The 23,387-nt window shown below is 43.0% G+C and overlaps 1 protein-coding gene across 1 annotated transcript in view; it reads left to right on the top strand.

Moving 5' to 3' along the window:
- ENPP6 (ectonucleotide pyrophosphatase/phosphodiesterase 6) overlaps positions 1-23,156 on the top strand; it is a 33,134-nt gene extending 9,978 nt beyond the window's left edge. Inside the window, exons 2-8 of the mRNA XM_009505565.2 lie at positions 1,813-1,992; positions 10,430-10,541; positions 14,969-15,110; positions 16,055-16,234; positions 18,543-18,680; positions 22,023-22,146; positions 22,900-23,156. Of these exons, the coding sequence (XP_009503860.2) occupies positions 1,813-1,992; positions 10,430-10,541; positions 14,969-15,110; positions 16,055-16,234; positions 18,543-18,680; positions 22,023-22,146; positions 22,900-23,123 (1,100 nt within the window). The 3' untranslated portion in view covers positions 23,124-23,156. The remainder of the gene's footprint in view (positions 1-1,812; positions 1,993-10,429; positions 10,542-14,968; positions 15,111-16,054; positions 16,235-18,542; positions 18,681-22,022; positions 22,147-22,899) is intronic.
- The last annotated feature ends 231 nt before the right edge of the window (positions 23,157-23,387 follow it).

Consider the following 23,387-nt stretch of genomic DNA (forward strand, 5'->3'; position numbering starts at 1 on the left):
GTTAATTAAACTTTCCAACAACACCACAAAGAACAATCTCTGTTCTGTTCCTTAAAGAGGTGGGCAAACTGACAGCAGACCTTAAATCCTATAGGGAGCTCACATCATCAGCAGCTGGAACTCATTGTTTCTGTATGAAGACTACACTATACATCATACAGATATGCGACCAAACAGCTTCAGCACCGACCTGCAGGTTTCCCAGGCTGGCACCAGTTGCCTGCCCAAAGTTTAGCAGGTTGATACATGCTCAGGATTACATGGAATTCAAGAAGCTGAAGAGATGGGATTGTCCTCTAAGTAGGAAGGTTGCTTCTAACTCTTTTTAGACTTACAGAGAAGAAAGTGTTTGGCAGCTTAAGGGGGACATATTACTGCCCATCCAATTCACCAGTTTTCCTATAGTACACCTGTTTGATTTAATATGGTGAATAGTCACTGCCACAAATTGGGACTGCTTTCCTCCACTGGGGAGGGGGAAATGTTTTGCATAATTGAAATAATTCATAGTAGGGAAGGAGAGTTCAAAATCCATTTCAATGTCACATGTACGCAAGGTATACAGCACCCTCTTCTCAAAATGACATCTTTTCAAAACAAGCATACCAAGGTCATTTCAGTTCTGTTTACCATGCTCAGTCTCACAGTAATCAAAGGCTATCTGGATCCTTGCAATATCATGACTCATCAGCTAATGATGGCAGTGTCTCACACATGCATCAGTCATTGCTTTTTAAGATATGGAAATCATGAACTCCCAGTACAACTTAATCTTCAACATTTATTTTCCTGTTTTTGTTAATTTACCTGCAGATTAACTCTTAAAATACAATATCTTCTCTTCTGACTATGACAAGAAGTGGAAGACATCTCTCAGCTATTATGTACTAGTTTCTTGTAATATAAAGTTGCCCAAGGGTCCCCAAGATGCAGTAAGAGGGCTGAAAATGTCTGATGAAATGATTGCTGTCCCCACAACCAAGAAAAAAATGAGTTCATTTTAAAAAAAAAGTTAACAGTAACAGAAAATAAAAGTAATATATAAAGGTTTCAACCTAGTTTTTGCTTATTTGTGGAAAAATGTGCCCTATGGATAAAGGAGGGGGGAAATATGGGTTTCTCAAATTTTATTCTACATTTCCAGATCGTGTGCTTTTCCCTTCCCATTCACAGACTGCTCCCCACAGTCCTCTGGGTCTGCGCACTGGTGGGTACCTTAAAACGGTCTCAGACTAGGCAGATGTTAAAGGTGTTGAAAAAGCCAGTTGTCAGCCAAACATGTGGCACCCGTGTGGGCTGCTGCTGCCATGGTCTGTGTCTGTGGACTGGATACAGCATTCTGAGCAGGCCATGGGGCGCAGGATTTGTTTCTTCCAGCCTCAGCTGTCTAGAATTTGGGTGTCTGAAGCTAAGCAAATGATGTGGTTTTTCTCTACAACTAATAGGGAGCAATACGAACCTCCAGAGGATAACTCCTCCCAGATACCTTAGATGCCTATCTTAGAATGGCATGAACTCTTTCCAGAGGTGCCTCTTCTTCTTCTCCCTTGACTGTGAAGGGAACGCAGATGGCTGACAAGCTGCAGTAACTATTTTAGGTGGTTGAACTGGGCGATATAAAGAGCTACCTAAAGAATCTCAATAAAAGATAACAGAGTCAAGAAATCATATGAGCAGTTGCTAGGTAAGAGGTCCCTGAGTTCTAATCGGCTTTTCAGCTGATTTGTGGGGTGATCCAGTGGTGGTGCTGGTGGCATCATGCTGCTGTAGAACACTGACCTGATTGTGCTGGGTTTTTTTCTCCACCCAAAGGTCGCCACTGTGAGGTCCATCAGATGATTGGAAACTACATGTGGGACCAAAAGAAAAATGTATCTTTTGATATTGGAATGACTAAAGAAAGCCTGCTGCCTCTCTGGTGGGATGGATCGGAGCCTTTGTGGGTCACAATGATGAAAGAAAAAAAGAACGTTTCCATGTACTACTGGCCAGGTTAGTATGTCAAAATTTGCTATCACCTTAACGGTGCATCTTTATATCTAAGTGCTCCATATGCTATAGGATGGCTTTTCATTACAGTTCTGAAATACAGACAAGAATTATGGGAGCTTTACTAACCACTCATAGAAATTAATTCTCTTTTCTTAAGCCGTGACAATTTGCATATGCTTAGAAAGGAAAAGACGGAAGTGTCACTGGAGGTAGCTTTCCACCAAACGTTACTTTCAGGGGGGTGCTGGCTTGCAGAGCATCCCCTTGTCCACCAACTGCTGATTCCTCTTGCCTACCTGCAGCTTCTGCTGTGTTGAATGATTGCTCCATGAGTGGTTCATGGAGCAACACTGAAGACTACACCACTGATCAAAGTTAAAGAGTAACTACCCTCCCCCAGTATTTGTTTGGTTTTAACCTGGAAATTAGTATCTGAGAGCTGAAGACGATCTACTCTGTGGGATCAGCAAAATCCAGCTGAAAGCAAAGCATCCTTTGGTGAGCCGGAGTGCGCACTCTTGTCCTCTTTCATCATTAACTCAGCTGAGGTCCCAGTTGCTCTGAGCCTGAGCCATTCATTTGGAGGGATTTGGCCTTTCCATCCCTCATTTGTTGGATGTTGAACCACTGAAATCACTAGGGATGTACAATATGACCAGTCTTTTTTAACAAATAGGAGTATACCCTTAGGCAGTCTATTTAGGGACCCACATGGAAATAAATGCTCCAGCTGTGCAGCCAGACCAAATCCCTTGCAAGGTACCCAGCTTCTCAACTTTTTGACCTTCTAACTCTGCTACCTAAGAAGTACGCAAATATCCTCATATGTGTAACTGCAGGCTAGAGGACCACATGTTAGAAGAGCTGTACTGAATGCAGACAGTGCCAGTGAGTAGGACAGTGGCAGCTGACTCATGCCGTGGGTGCCCGGCCAGCTCATCTTCTGCATCACAATGCATGTATGCCTGGTCATGGTCTTTCCATGCAATGTGGCTCATGGCATCCCAGAAAAAAGGCCACAGGGAAGGGAAGAAAGAGTGAAACAAGATGGAAAACATTGAAAAGCCATCCAGAGTGTTTCTATAGTACCGAAGAGCGAAAAGATCTGAGGGTGACCCTATTGCCTTATGTACTCACAGGCAGTCCGAGGGACTGAAATTGCACACTGGATTTGTGTCAGCCCTCAGAAAAAAGCTGCTTCTTACTGGAGTTCACCCAAGTGACCTAACAGTAGGATACAGAAATTATACAAGAATGTAGAAACTTTTATAAAGATTTACAGAAAGACCTGTTTCTATAGGCTATTCATTTTTAACTACTAATGTAACTGCACTGAATATGTATAATTATGTACTGAACAGATGTAACAGTCTACAGAGAGCTACTGAAATCCAAAAGAACAGTATCGCTTTCTGTTAAATGCCTTTGGACTTTACCTAGCTCCTACATGTTACCCTTTGAGCAGTGTCTCCCAAGGAGCAGGCATATGAGGTGTATATGTACGGATCTCTGTATACATATGTATACCCTTCACACTTAACTGTCTATTTCCAGTGGAAAACTGCAAGGAACAACAGAGCCTCCCTCTTCCCGGTGCTTATGCTGCCAAGTGTTTGCATTGACTCATGACACAGGGGGAATTTTTTGTGTGGATCTAGTATATTAGCTGCAGACTGTGATGTGTACATCTGTCTATCATTAACTATTTATCTGTGACAGATGACCTTTGGCAAAGTCATTAGTGCCTCAGTTTGGCAAACAGTTAAGCACATGCTTATTTTAAGGGTGCTCATGGTCTCAGAGGACACATTGGCCATACAGGGTCAGGCACAGGGCAAGAGGTGGGGTGAGATGTAGAACTATTGAACTAAAACACAGGGCACTTCAGCTGCAGTAGGACTCCAGGTGTAACCAGAGTAAACCGAAGTCACCCCAAATGCAGTAGTATTTATTACATTTTCCCTATATTATTTTTTTAACTGTTTTCTAGTTCCATAGTAGGGATGTAATCCTTCTATATTTGTTATTTTAAAGCTTTAATTCCTTAAAAGGCATTTGACTGGGGAGCAATGCCAAACAAAATTGGCATTAACGGAGCTCACACTCCTGAGCAATACAGGAAAAGCAAGGAGTATAGTCTGGACCCTAAATTTTAGGGAAGTGGACTTCCAGCTCTTCAAGGAGTTAGTCAGCAGGACCCCCTAGGGAACAGTCCTCAGGGACAAGGGAACAGAAGAGAGCTGGCAGATCTTTAAGGACACATTCCATAGAGCGCAAGAGCTCTCTGTCCCTAAGTGAAGAAATCAGGCAAGGAAGGGAAGAGACCAGCATGGCTGAATCAAGACATGCTGGTCAAACTAAAGAGCAAGAGGGGACTGCACAGGCAGTGGAAGCAGGGACAGGTATCCTGGGAAGAGTATAGGGACAATGCCCTGTTGTGTAGGGATGGAGTCAGGAGGGTCAAGGCACGGCTGGAGCTAAATTTGGCAAGGGATGCAAAGAATAACAAGAAGGACTTCTACAGGTATGTCATCCAGAAAAGGAAAGTCAAAGAAAACATACCCACCCTGATGACCAAGAAAGGTGGCCTAGTATCAAAAGACGAGAAGGCTGAGGTACTCAACAACTTTTTTGCCTCGGTCTTCATTGGTAACCTCTCTCCTCACCCCTCCTGAGTTGATGGACCGCAAGATGGGGACCAGGGGGGTAAAGCCCCCCATTGTAAGGGAAGATCAGGTTCGTGACCACCTGAGGAACCTGAACATACACAAGTCTATGGGACCTGATGAGGTGCATCCCAGAGCCCCAGAGCCCTGAGGGAACTGGCTGATGTAGTTGCCAAGCCACTCCCCATAATATTTGAAGAGTCATGGCAGTCAGGTGAAGTCCCTGGGAACTGGAAGAATGGGAACATTGTGCCCATCTTTAAAAAGGGTAGAAAGGAGGACCTGGGGAAATACCATCCTGTCACTCTCACCTCTGTGCCGGGGAAGATCATGGTACAGATCCTCCTAGAAACTATGCTAAAGCATATGGAGGACAGGGAGGTCATTCGAGACAGCCAGCATGGCTTCACCAAGGGCAAGTCCTGCCTGACCAACCTAGTGGCCTTCTATGATGGAGTGACTGCATCAGTAGAAAAGGGAAGAAGCAACGGATGTCGTTTATCTGGACATTTGCAAAGCCTTTCACACAGTCCCACACAGCATCCTTCCCTCTAAATTGGGTGGATATGGATTTGATGGGTAGACTGTTCGGTGAATAAGGAATTGGTTGGATGGTCACATCCAGAAGGTAGTGGTCAACAGCTCAATGTCCAGATGGAGACTGGTGACAAGTGGTGTCCCTCAGGGGTCCATGCTGAGACTGGTACTATTTAATATCTTCATCAGTGACATAGACAGTGGGATCGAGTGGACCCTCAGCAAGTTTGCAGATGACACCAAGATGAGCAGTGCAGTTGACACGCCAAAAGAATGAGATGTCATCCAGAGGCACCTGGACAAACTGGAGATGTTGGCCTTTGAGAACCTCATGAGGTTCAACAAGGCCGAGTGCAAGGTCCTGCACATCGGTCAGGGTATCAATACAGGCTGGGGGGTGAAGGGATTGAGAGCAGCCCTGCGGAGAAGGACTTGGGGTACTGGTGGACAAAAAGCTGGACATGAGCCAACAATGTGCACTCATAACGCAGAGGGCCAACTGTATCCTGGGCTGCATCAAAAGAAGCATGGCCAGCAGGCTGAGGGAGGTGATTCTGCCCCTCTACTCTACTCTGGTGAGACCCCACCTGGAGTGTTGCATCCAGCTCTGGAGCCCTCAGCACAAGAAGGGCATGCAGCTGTTGGAGCAGGTCTAGAGGAGGGCCTCAAAAATGATCCAAGGGCCAGAGCACCTCTCCTATGAGGATATGCTGAGAGAGCTGGGGTTGTTCAGCCTGGAGAAGAGAAGGCTGCAGGGAGACCTTATTGTGGCCTTTCAGTACTTAAAGGGCAACTATAGGCAAGATGGGGGCAACCTTTTTAACAGGGCCTGTTGTGACAGGACAAGGGGTAATGGTGTTAAACTAAAGGAGGGCAGATTTAGACTGGAGATAAGGAAAGAGTTTTTTTTAAGTGAGGGTGGTGAAACACTGGAATATGTTGCCCAGAGAGGTAGTGGAGGCCCGAGACCAAGAGACGTTCAAGGTCAGGTTGGCTGGGGCTCTGAGCAACCTGATGTAGTTGAAGATGTCCCTGCTCACTGCAGGGGAGTTGGACTAGTTGATGTCTAAAGGTCCCTTCCAACCCAAACTATTCTATGATTCTATGAAAATGAAAGAAAAAAATAAGGGTTTAATAACGAAGGTGCATGAAGGTCCCACAGATATTTGTATTGAGTATGATTTGCTATTAGTGATTAACTTTCTAGCCTGAGGATATATTGCTGCTTAGTAATGAATCTTGCAAATCTGATAAAGATCTGAACAAGAAAAATTTGGGAAACTGTTAACAGGAATAGCAATGTTCAGCGAAATCCATCACACTTTGTTCTGGAAGATGCTATTTTCTCTCTAGCCAGCAGTGAAGACGAACAAGACTGATCAAATGTAGCATAAACACATTGCGAATGCCAGTGAGCTAATTCCCAGGGTTAACTTACACCACGGCCATTTCCTCCTCAGTGCCAGTTCCAAGCTTTGCAAAGTCCGAAGTCAAAATCTGCCACTTTGTATTCTTCCCTATGTTCCTCTGTCATGTGTAGTCAGTGCTTAAAGGAAGAAAATCAGACCCCAGCAAACAGACACAGAGCAGGAGGGCTGTTGGATGCCAACACCCATCCATCACAGCTTCATCTGTGAGCCCAACATAAACACAGCAAAGACAACTCATGGGCAGAATTCTTCTGGGCTCTCTTGCCTCCAGAAGCAGAGGAGCCAAAATACCACTGTGCAGGGGGTCCCAGCTGCTGCTTCTGCCAAAATATAGGCGCTTGGCTTGTAGGGACATTTTTCTTCATTCTTCACAGTGTTTATTAGGCAGTTTCTGCTCTTCAAGGCATTCCTGGGGAAAAAAAGTCATGTATCCTTTGACTGTTTGATTGCTAAGTAAAACACTACAGCTAAGACCACACATGGGGTGAAATGCGTCGCCTCATGGCCAGGTTGCCTATCGGAAGCACTGCTGCTCCAGCAGGTGAAGTCCCAGAGGAAGGCGAGAGCATCCCAGCGGTATCACTGAAGTCAAAGCGTTATAGTGCTCCTCACGCTCAGCCCAGTGGGTGATGTCACCCCAGACCCTCCAACTGCATAATTTTCCAGCAGCCTATGCAACTGCTTCAGCTGAAGTGCGGTGACATCTTTTCTGAACACTGAAATGAGAGAAAGGGGAGAGAAAGACCCTAAACCCAACTTTTTGCAATTTAAACACAACATTTACCAGACCATGGAACTAGTCTGGAAATTTTTCAAAACCTATTATGACATGAAGTGTCTGTCTGTTAAATAGATGTTTAGAAAGGCAATTTAAAGCTGGCAGAGGTTCGGGTCTCCATGTCAGATAGATAAAGAGGAGCCTATATATCACTGTGAAAGAAGTCCTTATTCCTGCTCCAGTAATTCAGGTTTTATTTGAAGGTTTAGCATCATACAAATCTGTGCAGAAAGGTATCTAACATTACCTCTTAGTTTTTATACCTATACATATAATTAGTTTTGTATACATATACATATAATATTACAGCTTATCTATTAGTAGTTTAACCAGGAAAAACTTAACATTCCCTTTGTCTGGCTCTGAATCTTTTTAAATTTCCTTTCCCATAATATTTAAATGAGAAATATTTACTATCTGTCCTGGCCTCTACCACAGAGAAATTTAAATATTAAAGAGCCTTCATGGTCAGTATTTTGGAATTGTAACAGGCCTTAATATCGAAAATCCAATTTTAGGTTCTGTTCATCACAGAGGCTAAAAAAAAAGAAAAAGCAAGCTCTTGGTATCTAAGCAGCCTGAATTTTCAGTGTTACTGCCAATGAACTGCACACTTGAAGACCAATATGTAGTGTCCAAAATGATTTCTAATTGTTGCTGACTCTGTAGTCTTTTATGTCATGCTCATCACTTGACCATCTAGAAACAGCAAAGATATCTGAGCAACTAAAATATCCCAGATCCCCAAGAGGTTAATGCTTCCAGTTAAAATTATCTTGTGAGTAACTCTGAGGAACATTATCTGAGAAAATTATAATCTGATGTCAGTATCTGAAGAGGAAAAAAGAGGCAAAATCATCTTATTAGTCATTAGCTTGAGCAATCATCCACCCAAACTAAAATGCTAGGCATTTCCAAATGTGTCCTTAACTACTTGCCTGACTTGGAAGCCAATCTTTTCCCAGATTCAAGTGTCAGAGGAGAAATTGGCTCCGAAGTTCCGGTTCAGTCCTGAAATACTAGCAAAGACCACAGAGGACTACTGCATCACCTCTAGCATCCGAGGAAGCTGAAAGCCCATGTTTTGCTACTGGTAGCACCCAGGAAATCATCCAAAAGACTGAAGCTGCACTCCCTCAGGGCAGGGGCCAAGGGCTCCTGATTCCTAGAGATTACTTCAGGTCATTCATAGATACATTTTTTTTTATTATTTGGTTAGGTAACAGCTGGGACCTGTCTCTGTTATACAACGTAATTTCTTGAAGGTGTTGTGTACAGATATATAGAAGTTTTACTGTGGGACAGTATGGAGAGTCAGTTCTTGTCAAGTAATCTGCAGGCTGTTCACCCAGGCTGCAGATTCCTTTCATGGTGGAGAGATAAACACTAAAGTATCTCCATGCAGAAAGGGGAGGATTAAGTCATATAAGATTCGGGCAACAGGGGCAAAACAAAAAGTGAGCACCATCGCACACTTCCACAATTTTTATAAAAACAAATATTAGATAGAGATTCAAAATTATGTAACTATGTTTTTACAGAAAAGTCAATTAGTTGACTACATTTTATTTATTATTGCAAATAATTACTTCTTACAAACCAAACAATTAATCATGATAGATGGGGTCCCTTGAAACACACAAGAATGTGGAGACCTGGGAGCCACTACCATGCACCACTGTGTGAAGAGACTGAATCTGTCATGTGTGCTAGGGCTCTCTAACTTTTGGAAAGGGTAACATCCAACTGACTTATCTGGCTTTCTGCAAATCAGTGAAGATTTTTTAAAATTTCCTAAGCTTAAATATTTAAGTTTTCTAACTTTTCATGGTACCCCTGAGAAGTCACGATCAGAAGTCTCTTAGACAGCTTAGTCTTCAGGTGATGTCCCCCAGTACTGCACCTCAGCGATGTGACCTCGTGGGCTGAGAAGCAAGACACTGACAAATTCTCTTTACTGAGTGTCCCAGTAAGTAAACCACTGTAAATAATCTCCGAAAGTAGCTCTGTTTGCTCTAGTGCCCTCTCTATGCTTACACATCCTGTGCAACCTTCTTCCCTCTGAAGCATTTCGTCAACTTATGTCAGTCCTTAATGCCTTTTCTTTTCATCCCAAAGGAGAAGCAAAGGGGCTCAAATGTAGGCAGATTCAGGCTATGTCTCAGAGCTGCTTTTTTTGACCTGACTGTATTGCAGTGTACAGAGGCCATTTTGCAGAATAATTTTTTTTTCCCTTGTGCCCCAGGATACACCAGAAAATACCTAACGGTGATGGGAGGACTCTGGGGCTCTTGAAAGATAATTTGCATTAATCCAGTGTTTCTGAAAGCACACTTCTTTTAAATATTAATGTTATTCAGCAGCATAGTAACCAGAGAGCAAAAGGGCAAAAAACCCCACAAAAACATGTTTTTCTGTGTTCAGGGCCATGTTCTCCTGTAGGATTTGTTGCCATAAATTTCTGGGCCACAAAACAGAGTGTATATTGCAAGGAAGGCTGCAGGTTACCAAGAGAGTTAATTGGTTTATACTGTTTTAATAAGACCTCCTGGGAAACAGATTTAATAGTGGAGTGCCAGTATCACATAATAAAATACAGTTTATAGAGGATATTATGGCCTAAGATACAACGTGTCTCACTGGAAAGTATTTGCTGAACTTTCAGGGAACAATATCTAAATCTATTATGTTGGAAGCCTGGAAATGAGGCTATGTGGCTGTAGTAGTTAAAACAAAACCAAGCTAGCACTTAAAGTGGAAACCCTCTGCTGTGAGGGAATCAAGAGTTTTATTGTGGGAAGGTCACACAGACCTTCCTTTTAGAGAGGGAAATAAAAGGATCCAATGTATGGTTTGCTACAACCACCCATCAAACCAACCTCTCTCCCCTTTTCCCTTCCCAATCACAAGACTTTCTGCAGGCAAGGTGTAAGGTAAGTAAAGTCACAGCGAATTTACCAACCTGAACAGTGTGGGGGCTGTGATCAAGGTGAAACAGCAGACCTTGCCGTATTTTCCACTCATAGGTTGCGAGGTTGAAATCCTTGGAGTCAGACCAAGTTATTGCCGTGAATACTTCAGCGTCCCGACAGACAAAAACTTTGAGGATGCCATCAGAGATGCTCTCGAGTCTTTGAGGTATGTCCACTAGACTTCTACAGTGTGGGGCTTCCTCTCTCAAGGATGAGCATTTGGGTTTACTATCAGCCTTGCTCTAGGGACATTTTTCAGGATTGGCTCCCAGGTAGGAAGATGGGGGCTGAGACTGCTTTATAGTACTGTCATAGAAACATGACCATAACAGAAATAGGCCCTTACATTCAGACCAGAGAAAAAGATGTGCTCCTCTTTTCATGTTTAGGTTACTATACAGAGGAGACATCCTGACTTACTATATTTAATTTGCTGTTCAAAACTTCAAGATCAATCTGTGAATATCTGTTCACTGACCTGCAAGAGCAGACTTTGAAATGCCTGGATTTAGAGAGAGCTCCTGGGAATCTGGAAATTCTGAAATTCAGCTCTGGTCACTTGTTTACAAGACCAATGCTTTGACTCCTTCTGCATTTTAGAGCATCTCAGACACAATGGTTTTGGAGCAGGCATTAATTTTATGCAAATATTTAGAATAGAATAGAATAGAATAGAATAGAATAGAATAGAATAGAATAGAATAGAATAGAATAGAATAGAATAGAATAGTTCAGTTGGAAGGGATCTACAATGATCATCTAGCCCAACTGATGGGAATGATGGGAATATATCTCTCAGACAATTCATAGGAAAAACGTATGCTCCACACCCAGCTTTCCAGTTCCACCATCTCTCATCCAAATATTAACAAGGGACAATTCCACATAGGTTGTAAAATCAGGGAAGATTGCACCACCACGTGCAGAGTCGATGCCTTACCTTAGCTATAACTAAGCGCTTTCTCTTAAAACCTCATTGACTGCATACTTTATCCAATCCTAGGATATACTTCTACTTTACTGCTTGTGAACTGCCATAGTGATTTGAATATGAAAAGTTTCATATTCAGATGCTGAGTGTTGATTGTCCTTGAAATAAAGGCTCCAAAATTATGAGACCACTGCTGGACACTTGCTCCCAGTTGCACACTGGGTCCTGCTGCACAGATGCTCACAAATCACAATGTCATTTACAACATCGGTCTTAGAGAGAAGCTGTCTCAGAACATGTGAGACATTTGATCCTGAAATGATTTAGCTTTGATTTTAAGAAAGTTATGTGCATGTGACATGAGGAGGTTATATGTGCCATAGAAGGCTTTCTGGAGCTCTGCATCATTTTTAATTCAGTGAATAAAAAAGAAAATGGAAAACTGAATACAGACACCAGCTCTGACTTCTGGTGGAAGCAGAATTAACACAGAAAGCTTTTTGGTCACGTATCTTTTGAGGATGGCTCAAGATATACTTGAAGCTTCCTGCCTGGTTTTTATGAAGCAAGGTGCATAAGGCTTCTCAAGACAGTTTGCAGCTTTGTAATTGTGCACATGATTAAAAGCAAGGCACAAACCGTTAGAATGTCCAGCCCTTCAAGCTGCTCTTTTGGGTAGCTGGAGCCCATTGAAAATGTTTCAATAGCTAATTCACCCCGAGTTGCAAGGCTGCTTGTTGCTGCCTTCAGTGGAAATGAAGTAAAGGACTGGGACACAACAGTGTCGGTGGGGCAGCTTGCAAGAAGAGAAAGCTGGTGATTTCAAGAAAAGAGCAAATCACTACCACCATGATGGCTGCCATAAACACCAGCTACCGCCTGCTGAAATCCTACAGATCATGCTGGAGCTGCAGGAGATCTGGCCTCTGGTGTCCATTTACACACCACCCCTCTTGAATTTCTGCCTGGGTTCCTTTTCTTTAAACTAAGTGCCCTGTCTGCAGCAAAGAAGGAAAGAGGAAAAAGGAACAATCATCTGTAAAAATAACAATCAGCTGCAGTGTAAACACTGCAGGGACTTACAGTAAGAAAGGAGAATAGAAGAATGAACAGGTTAAAAATCAAGTAGGTTTTCCTTATCCTTTCTCCCATTCATCCTCTTTGTTTAGTCCTTTAAACTTTAGCAAATAATTTTCAGCACTGCTGGGCCAGCCCATAAGAATTAAAGCCTCTGAAATGCCTTTATTGTAGGCGTATTCATTTAAGCAGGAGTTAGCATCTCTGGGTACAAGAGTCTTGAGCTGCATTTTATCATCATTTACATCTTTTGCAAGAGCAGCTGACTCTTGAAGCTGTTCAAAGACTGGCAAATCCAGTGTGTTTTCTTTCCACACCCCATCTAATTGAAAAAGCCTATTAAGCTGAGGCTGGCACTAGCTATATGTGGGAAAACAGCCTGTGGCCAGGGCGGTCTGTTGCCTGGAGCAGTGCCTTGCTCAGTTGCCCTAATGGCAGGTATTAGTGGTTAATGAACTGCACTTATGCTCCCACCATTAGCAAACCTTACAGGGACTTCAGGGTAGAGAGAGTAAGCCCTTTATTGTGGCATGGTGGCCTAGGGGTTAACTTGAGTTTAGGCACAGGAACATCCTGACCCATCCTAATTTCACCAGGGTCAAAGGGAGTTTTAAGGGAGTTTGCAAGGGCAAGAGTACCTAGACCATCAGGGAGCCACTGAGCTTCTTTTGCAACCAAAGGAAACTATCCTTAAGGAATATTCTCTAGCTTCTTCCAACAGATGCTTTAAGACCATTATCTAGGCCAAAAATATTCAAAACTAAGTCAAGAACCCATTTTTGGCAAGTGGAACTAAAACCTCACTTATGTCTTTTCCAAAACTATAATTTAAGGGCTGTTGTACTCTACCTACCTTCCTGGACAGGTATCATGAAGTTTGCACGATACTTGCAAAGTGTGTTGATAAAATACAAAACCTTTTTTGCTATTGCTATTGATGCCATCCAGCTTTCTGCAGCAAGCTTTCCTTAGCCATTTCTTTTGAAAGTTACTGGTGGTGGCAGAAGACAGGACTGAAACACAGTTAGAAAGCAAGTCATGATCAGAGATGCCTAGTTTTCATAGGAAAAAGGCAAAAAATGGGAATAAAGTCAAACTCAGTCTTACAAGCTCTGGATGTGCTGTACCCGATCCTGCAAACCCCTAAGCATGCTGTGTAACTGGAGCTTGTCCCATTGAAGCCATGCGCAAAGTGGAATGTTCATCCTACAGCACTGAGCCTTTACTGAGAAATCTCACCACAGCCTAAATAAGACCACTTGTTTTATGCAATAAATCTTTCTTAGCTTCTATCTTGATTGAAATGATAATTTAGTTACAGGTGAGAAGACACAAAAGAGTCTAAATAATACAAGCACTGCAGCAGAACTGTTTCAACAGGTTCAATGAGTGTGTATGCAATATATAAATTACAGGTCAAATTTTAGAAATTAGTTTATGCCTCATACAAATGGAAAGTAATGCTTAAAATTAAATTGGGGAGAGGGAAGAGCTTCTTCATTTGAATGATTTTTAAAATCATGAAGAGTGAGAAAGAACACTGCTCTGCTGGGCCAGCGGTGGAGAAATTCCCACCACAGCAGAGACCTTCAGCTTCCTACAGGACTGCTCCCCTGAGGCCTTCAGTGAACCTACAAATGCAAATGACAGATCCTAATTCATTCATTCAGTCCCTCACCTCTGATTTTTCTCTATTCTGCTTCACTCATTACACCAGACTACTAAGATGTCTTTAATCAGAGAAGCTGGACCTGTCAGGACATCACACACTCATTTTGTAGGGATCTTGGTCTGGATGAGGGCATGTATTATGGATGCCACACCCTGTCATACATTAAGTACAGTAGAAAAAGACTGGGTTTGAATTTCATTAGCATAGACTTGCTATTTTATCCACACGACTGCTTTCAGGGAGCTTTACGTTGAACTATAAAGTGGTCATGAAAATGTAATCAAGCACTGATGTATGCGCAACCCCCACTAATTAGGCTGAGAGCATTCAGGGCAGAAACGTGATCAGCTAAACTTGTGCAACTCTGAGATTACTTATTTTCCCTTTGGTCATATTCCTGAATAAAAACCCATCTAAAATCTCACCCAATTCATACGACTTGGGATTTTGCAAGGTCATGGAAGAACCAGTCCTGAGTTGATCTCGGTGGTTTGGAAGACCTCACACAGGAGAAAGCCAGAACTGCCAAGCTTTAATTAAAGTACATTTGCCTGGTAATTCCCACAATCCTTTTAATAAGGGTATTCAGCACAGAAATTAGTATTTCTTCTGGGTCTTTCTTTGTCATTAAAGGAAAAGCCACTTTCCTAATTCAAAGAGGCCATAGAGGGCTGCCAGGACAGGCTGTACTTGCACATAGCAGTTTCTACCTGGCATTTCCAATGGGAGTCTCAAGCAAACTCGAGAGACTCTGGGCATGAACAGTTAGCCCAGCAGTGTGACAGTGGGTAGGAAAGCACAGCAGAAAATCAGTTTTTGTGGCTTTACATGCTGGTGAGGACAATAAATGCTGGCAGTCAGGAGATCTCCATGTGCGTCAGCCTCTCACTCCTTCCCCCGCTCCCACCTCCAGCAACGGCAGTGCTGAGATGGCCGCAGTGTACTATGAGCGCATCGACGTGGAAGGCCACCACTACGGCCCTTCGTCACAGCAGAGGAAGAACGCTTTGAAGGAAGTGGACAAAGCCTTGAGCAAAATGATCATGCTCATCAAGGTGAGTAGCATCCATAAACCTGGCTCCTGGGTGCATTTGGAAAGGGCTTTTAAAACTGCTTTTTGTGGCACTGCCTGTTTAATGCTTGTTAACTGGATGCATTGACTGTAAACTTTTATTCCCTGAGAAAGACAGGCTACCAAGATCATGTGGAAGTCAAGGGTCCATTCCCCTGACTTTTATTTTCATCAGTGGCATTATAATCCTTCTAGTGGATTATTATACCAATAGCACTGGGAAGCCATAAACCAATAAACTTGTTGCTCTGTTTATAACCTGTGTTTCTGGCTGGGTTTTATAGCAGGCGAACGGATCAAAACCACTTGCTTCCTAAGGTTTGTGGAATCAGACAATTAATTTTATAGCATTTTTTATGGCACCAATCAGTGAGCAAAGAAGGATACCAAGCTTTTGAGTAAATGTCAATTCCATTAATATTCCTGCCAATGATTAATGCATGTTGGCGTTCTTTATGTGTTTCAGTGAGGAGAGGAATATGTATTTCCAATTTCACTAAGTGCTTGTGTTTGGGAGGGGAAGAGAGAAACACCCCTGCCACAGGTGGTACCATGACAAAGTTGCTTTTCCCCAGTCATTTTGGCCTACAGATGAAGAACAGGTGGATAAAATCCTGTCTAAGACCAGCTGGGGCAACTGGTTTGTGGGACTGGGATGTAGCGTCTGGTTATTTAACAAGGGGGCAGATTTATTTTGGAAAATCTCTCTTTGGCGCTAACCTCTCAGACACTTCCAGGGCAGCAGGTGAGAGTGGATGTCCGCTGTTACGGGTGGTGGCAAAGCACACTGCAGGGCACTTGCAACCATGCTCCTTCTGGCCAATTTCCAGTCAGTGGAGGTCAAACAGGGATTAAAATTTTCCAGTGGACAGAGACAGTGCAAAGCTCTTACCTGGACGTAACGGCTGTCATGCACTCGCTTCACAGAGCAGGGGCCTTCAAAATGACGTCAACGTCCTCCTCTTCTCCGATCACGGGATGACAGACATCTCTTGGGCGGACAAAGTGATTGAGCTGAAAAACTATATCAATATGAGTGACACCATACAAATGAAAGACCGAGGTCCTGTTGTGAGCCTCTGGCCGGCTCCAGAGAAGCATGCAGAGGTAAGTACAGGTTATTCATATGTATCTAATTTTATATTTCCTTGGGTTTTATGACAATTGTGTCTTTTGTTTGCTCATATCATCCTAATCCTGCTCTCAGAGATATGGGTGAAAACCAGCCTGAGGCTCTTACCTGGAGTCAGACTTGGCTCCTGTGACATTCTTGTGATGTTGCTTTCTGAAGGAAAGTCACACCAGGCAAATTAAAAGGCATGAACTTTCACCATTATTTGGCACAGCTACATGCTTTCAAACCCCACCCCTATGTGCTTCTGATAAACAGCTAAAAGATTTAACGTAAAAATCAATTTTTAGGACTTTATATATGTTAGTAAATTTATTGACACTCTAGCTGGGATTTTCAAATTATCTAGAGCAGGTCAGGCATTCATATTCCAGTAAACTCCCATACAGTTTGAGGAATTAACTCCATTAGACCAGAATTACAAAAAATATTGTTTTTTACAATATTCTCCTTTGAAGAATTTTGACGAATAAGCATGTTGGATTGAATCAATCATGAAAGCCCAAGGCTAGAACTGCAGGATTTTGAGGGGCAAATTAAAACAATACAGAAGAAAATTTGGAAACCACTTGAAAAAAATGAAAATGCAGCATCTGTAACTAATAGCCTAGTACATTATATTTTAACCAGAAACCAATGCTTGAGAAGTCATTATTGCTGTCCTCAGAACATAGATGAGTGGATGTACAAAAGAGGCAGCCCATGCTCCAGGTGAATAGTTTTATTTTCTGTATTATGTTTTATCCAGTTCCAGTATATTGTAGCCTGTGAAATTTTTTTAAGAGAATATTTGCTAATTTTTGCACTCAAACAATCTCTCCAGGAATTGTATAGCTGCGATACTGTGAACATTTCGTATTAGTGCCAGAATTGAAAGTTGTCTTAGAGGTGTGTGTAAGCAGTTCACTCAAAGTTCCTGCAGCAGATCACAGCATTTATACATGCTCTCCCAGCCTTAACTCAGAGATCCCTGTTTCTGTAGGCCAGACCTTCAAACAAGGGCAAGTAAAAGTTGTGACTTCAAGCAGACATGGGGTTTTATTCAACAAAGCTCTTAAGCACATGCTTCTTTCTCATTAAACAGCCTAATATCCCTAAGGAGAATGAAGTACAATGCCTCACACCATGTTTTTGTTTTCTTCCTCCATTTCTTTTTAGGACTTCTTACTGGAGTGATGCATTTTTAAGTGAAATACAGTTGATTTTCTGTTTCCCAATAGCCAGATTCCTCTATTCTTAATTCACTTTAAAGAACCATGTTTAGGAATTAGATCATATCATAACATAGTGGTTATCACCTTTAAGAGTTATCCCTTTCTGAAGCACCAGAAGTACTGATGAACCACCAGGACCACCCTCTAATCCAGGTCATGGTGGAAGGGTCTGGCTGAGTTGCACCACCACACCCTGGTGCCATCCTTATGGCAACTGCCTATCAATGCAAACATCTTGCACAAATATACACACAAGGAGGACTTAGCTAAAAGGCTAGTGAAGGACCTTTCATTGTTTGCAGAATCAAGCTATTTCTTCCTGAAGATCGTTTATATTTAAGCAAAAGAGGGATATACGCTCTGGGGACTCCAATAACTGCCTTCTTTATGGCATATGAAGATCTTCTTTAGGCATTTAAAGTATTTTTCTGAATAATTTGGGGTTTAATGACATTTCTGTGATATATTCCAGACAGTATGACTAATATTAATAAACCACTTGGCATTGGCTGATAAATCTCATGGCACCGTTATGAAGCAGATAACTAAGCACTATCAATCCCTTTGATTGGATTGACTGGTTAAGTGTAAGAAACACAGGTAAGGTGGCATTAATTGGTTGCTCAAGAGCACAAAGAGGGAACGAGTGGCAGAGGCCAAGGGCAATATCCCTTTTCTGCATCTGTACCCAGTTCACATGATGCCTTTGAGGACCTTTCATCACTTGGCTTACCGTCTCCTGTGACGGTTTGGCTTCTGCTGGTTTCTCGCTGTGGGTTAATACACTCACGTGCCTACCTCTATGAGCGTGTCTATTATAAATGTATATAATACATAAATTAATGTGTTCCTATGTGTTTATGATCTAAGTTTTCAGAACCTCCTAAACCACATAAGGAGGTTTTGCACAGCCAACATCTTTGGACTGGCAAAGTCCCAGTTTGAAAGTGCTGATGATTAGCTGTTAAAGGGAATTAGCCATTTTACAAATCAGGTGTTTCCATGTACCCATAGGTGTGTATATGCTCTTTACAACCATATGGTGTCCTAACATTTGTTTTCTTTGCAGATATATCAGAAATTGAAAGCTGTGGAACACATGCATGTTTATAACATACAGGATATTCCAGACAGGTTTTTCTACAAAAAAGGAAAATTTGTGTCTCCTCTAACTCTTGTGGCCGAGAAAGGATGGTTCATAGTAGAGGTAAAGTATAGAAGCAAAATACTTAGACATGAATGTGAAAAGGTGCAATATATCAAAACAACAAGAAAAATGTACAGTTCTAGGCTGGGCATTGAGTTAAAGTGTTACATCATTTACTTGGGCTGACTACAAAACTAACGTCAAATATTACTGTGTGCTTAAAAGAGCCTAAAGGCATGGCAGCTATGCTGAAGGTAGACAAAGGTAAATAGTCAAGACATTTGGTATTTTTTTGTTCATCATCATAAAGCAGAAGGTGTTTTTGCATTTCCCATTCCAGTTCTGCTGCTTTACTCGTCTTTCTCTGCCCATTTACCTCCATCTCAGACACAAAAAGAGGGCTTCCAATTCAAGACCTTACTAACCCTCCATTCAGCAGCACTTTGTGGCAACTTCTCCTTCTGCCTGGTTTCCCTCCCACCAGACTCTGTCCTAAAAACCCCCCGTTTTTCCCAAGCCTTCCAGTCTCAAAAGGGTCAAACTGGGGGTTTACGCCTCAGAGATAGCCAGCGCACACACTGAAATCTGAGAGCTTGTTAAGCAGAGAATCAATTAGACTTGCACAGGGAGATATTTTTCATACCAACTTATTTTGTTACTATAAAATATTGTTGTTGTTGTTGTTATTTTGTACTTGTATTGCTACTGAGCATCTCCACATTAGAGATATCAACTGCACCTCACCACAGTTCAGAGGGTGAGGCAACTTATATATGCTTTAAGTGGGTAAGCTGAGGAGCATTACTAAGCGATTTGCCCAAGGCCATGCATTAAGTCAGTAAACTGGCGACAGAACCAAGGAATCCTTGTTTTTTCCAGTGTCCCACCATTGTCGTTGCCAATCATTGCCTTGCAGATTATTGTAACTTAGTTGAGCATCTTCTTTCATGACCCTCAGAGCTACTGTTCACCAGGCTTTGCTCAAGATTGTCCACACCACCACATTTCTCACTAGCCAACCTGACTTTAGGATAATAATTTCCACAGCTGAATAAAAATGCACCTCTAAAAAAAGAAAACGCAATTGCTTTTGAATATGGATGGGTGAGCACCACATTTCTAGTTTTTAAAAAAAATTTAAAAGCCAGAGTTAAGACTCAGACATGTAAAGTAGGAATCTGAAACATTTTTGCCAAAATTATTCAAAATTATTTTTAAAAATTACAGCTGAACTCCTTTGTACAGAAGTTCAACACAGAACATTTTTATATATTCTGTAAAAAAAAAATGCACTTTTAAAAAAACATTGAAACTCTGACAAACCTTAATAACAGTGCAGCAAACACTGCTGCTATGGTAATTATTTCTGTCTCTCTGCCCATTCCTTCCCATTGTTTCTGATTTTCAAGAATGTCCTCTCATTAATTCTGTCAGATTTTCCTTCTCCTTGGTACATTTTCATTATCTGTGACTGGGATGTGAAAATGAAAGTTTCCTGTCATATTTTTAAAGCAATAATTGAGCCTTCTATTATACTTCCTGCCCAAACCACTGAAGAGAGGATGTTCAGCTCTTCCCTATCACGCTCATGGGGTGTTTTAACTCTCTGTTGGCTAATGGATAGCTATAAGCTCTTTGAAAAGGTTTTTTTTTCTTTTGAGAGACAAAGGGGATATATCTGGAAAACTGTTTTTTTTTTCCCCAGCAGGGAGCATAGGAACAAAAGCCTGTCCACATTTTGGTTAAAGCAGGATGAGGAGGGATTTCACGCACCTCCAACTGTATCAAAGCTGGTCAGCTAATATTATCTTGTTCCCTCCACAAGTGAGTGGTCCCCATCCTTTGAGCAGAATTTCCCCCAGCTGCTCTCAGCGTGCAACAGCATTAGCCCTCAGGGCTGCATACTCACCCTATACCCATCCCAGTGTACTTTCCCAAGTTTTAGGTAACAATTGCTGTACAGCTGCTTAACATGCACATGCAGGGGAAAGTCCATCATCAGCAGTCCCAGACACGCCTGCTTCATCTTTGAGGAGCAGCACTAGCCCAGGCTTATGCTGAACATGTAAAATGAATGTCTCAGTCGCGTCCTCTGTCCCATTTGGGCTTGACAAGGCAGGCACATTGGGGTGCTGCCAGCGCCCTGGCCCCAAAGAAGCCCCAGGTCTTTGTGGGTTCGCTGTAAGGCAGAGCCAGATGTTCTAGAAGGGCAGCGCTGAGATGCTTGCACAGCCCTTTCCCTCAAGCTACTGCTGTTAACAGCTCTGTTTCATGAGCTCTCACTTCAGCTGCAGTTGCGAAAGAAAGTAGTGTGCTTTCAGCCCCAACTAGCAGCAAAAATGATGGCAATGACTGTGCCTTTGACCACACATCTAGCTGTGAGTAGCTCGATTTCCTGGTGTCTGGGTGCGTGATGGAAAGGCACACTACCTTCTGCGTTTGACATTCCTGAGGAAGCAGCTGAGTCCACAACATCTGACAGGACTGTGGAGGGGTGTAGCTTCGGCAATGTCATGGTACTGCCAGAGAAACACCGCAAATTAGATGTGACTTGGCTTGTCTGGAGCTGATGATAACAAATGCTGTACAGGTTGTTTAATGGTGAGCAGCCCAGCGACAATTAGTCCCTGGGAACCGCAGGGTTAGCAGAGCCACAGTGTAAGGAGGTGCTAGAGTAGGAAGAGGGGAAGGAGTCTGTTCTCCTTGGCTTGCTCTGATTGCTGTTAGTGAAATAGATGGGGACAAGGAAAGAGATTTAATTTGTCAGCTAAAATTGTTTAATTATCTGGTACATCTGCTGACTATTATATATGAAGAAACGCAAGGGTTACTCCTGGGGTTCTCCTGGAAAGCAGTCGGAAGAGCTATGCCTCATAGACATAATCATTGTCATCCTCAGTGCTCCTGCGCACAGTCAATTTTCTTCCTGGGCAGAGGAGGAAAACAAAAATCAGACAAAATGTTTGTAAAAAGAAAGGCCTCCTCAGTCAATCTGCTTCACTGTCTGCAGGGGCTGCAGCACCACTCACCCAGGGTGGGAATGTGGGAGACTCTGTTGGGACATCTTCTGTGCTCCTCTGATGGAGTGTGAAGCCCAGACCTGGCTGCTTTAGGGAACTGTAGCTCCTTCTCTGTAAACACTGGGTAAATTAATGCCAGGCGTCTAACGAACTGTCAGCTGATGTTCTTCATCTAAGTGAAATTCCTGCTATAGTTTAGGGGACATCTGGAGTGTCACATCTGCTGCCATCCCTAGGGAGCATGGGACAAGAGAAACTCACAGGGAGGGTTAGTCCAGGGCACGGTGTGGGGCCTGATGGGGTGGCACATCATGGTATCCCACGGCACACCCCACACAGCCTGGCAGGTGGGCACTAACCACAGTCTGCTCTTGTCACCCAGAGCAGGGACAAGCTGCCTTTCTGGGAGAACGGGACGGGGAAGAAAGAGGCCTGGCAGAATGGCTGGCACGGCTATGACAACGAGCTGATGGACATGAGAGGCTTCTTCCTTGCATATGGGCCAGGTACAATGTCCCTGTCCCTGGTGTTCTGCTCCCCTTGCAGTCCCACGGCCCCTGCCCCAACGTCCCTGCAGCCCTGGTACGTCAGGACCCTGATGTGGCACTCTGCAACGCCCAAAAAGTACAAATAAGTGGCATGATTTCATTGCTACAGGGGGATGCTGGGAACGTTTCTAGCTCTATATGTTTTATAGCTGGAGAAACAGGGCAGAGAGACATGAAGGGATTTGGTCAGCCCTTCTCCAATGTCCCAGCACAGTAACTCTAGCCCTTTGCCCTAGTTTCCAATAATGGCCTAAATTTTTAATTCTATTTGAAATGCGTGTATTCTCCTTCTGCTGGAGAATTCAGATTCACTAGCGTGGAGCACTTTCTTTGGGAAGGTTTGCAGCGTACCTCACCTACCTGTCTGATGGGCAGATGCAAAATCCCTGATTTGCATTTCATCAGTGGAAAACACTGCTGAGCACCAGGCTGCGACTGCAGGCAGGAGCAAAAGTAAAGCAGAATGTGCAATACAATTATTTCAGGCTATTAAATCTACCAACCATGCACAGTAAAGTAGCTCCTCTACTTAATTTAGTTAATATTTCTTTTTTAGTTTTTACAATAAATTTGGACTAGAAGTAAAAATAATGAATTAAACCATTTAAAATGTTTTTGCTGAGCTACGTTGCCCCACAGCGCCCTGTGTTTCAGGAGTTGAGCCCCAAGCCATACAACGCCAACTCCTCTCTTTGCCTCTCTCCCCTGCAGATTTCCGACCCAACTTCCGAGCGCCTCCCATCAGATCCGTGGATGTTTACAACATCATGTGCAGGCTGGCAGGCATACAGCCGCTGCCCAACAATGGCTCCTGGTCCAGGGTGGAGTGCATGCTCCGAAACACAGCCCCCTTGGCACGGCTCCCCCCGTGCGGCAGCTGCGCCCTGGCGCTAGCTCTGCTCTCCCTGCTCACCAGGCAGATCTCCTTACTGTGATCCTTGAACAATGTCGGTCAGTGTCACCAGCAACTCCAGCCTTCTCTTTTTTTTTTTTTTTTTAAGTTCTTTATTTGAATAATGACTTCATTAATAGAGTGGTGCCCCCCACTCCTTCATCATGCTCTACCAGGCGTGAATCTGACCCATCCTGCTTTTACAGCAGTTACAACAAGAAGCCACGTTTTGTGCTGCTGTAAACACAGCCAGAAAAGTCGGGGTTGCTACTCTGGATTTACAGCACTGGCGATGAGAGCAGAATCC

This window comes from Phalacrocorax carbo, chromosome 4, assembly GCF_963921805.1.
Source record: "Phalacrocorax carbo chromosome 4, bPhaCar2.1, whole genome shotgun sequence".
In the NCBI taxonomy this organism is placed as follows: Eukaryota; Metazoa; Chordata; class Aves; order Suliformes; family Phalacrocoracidae; genus Phalacrocorax; species Phalacrocorax carbo.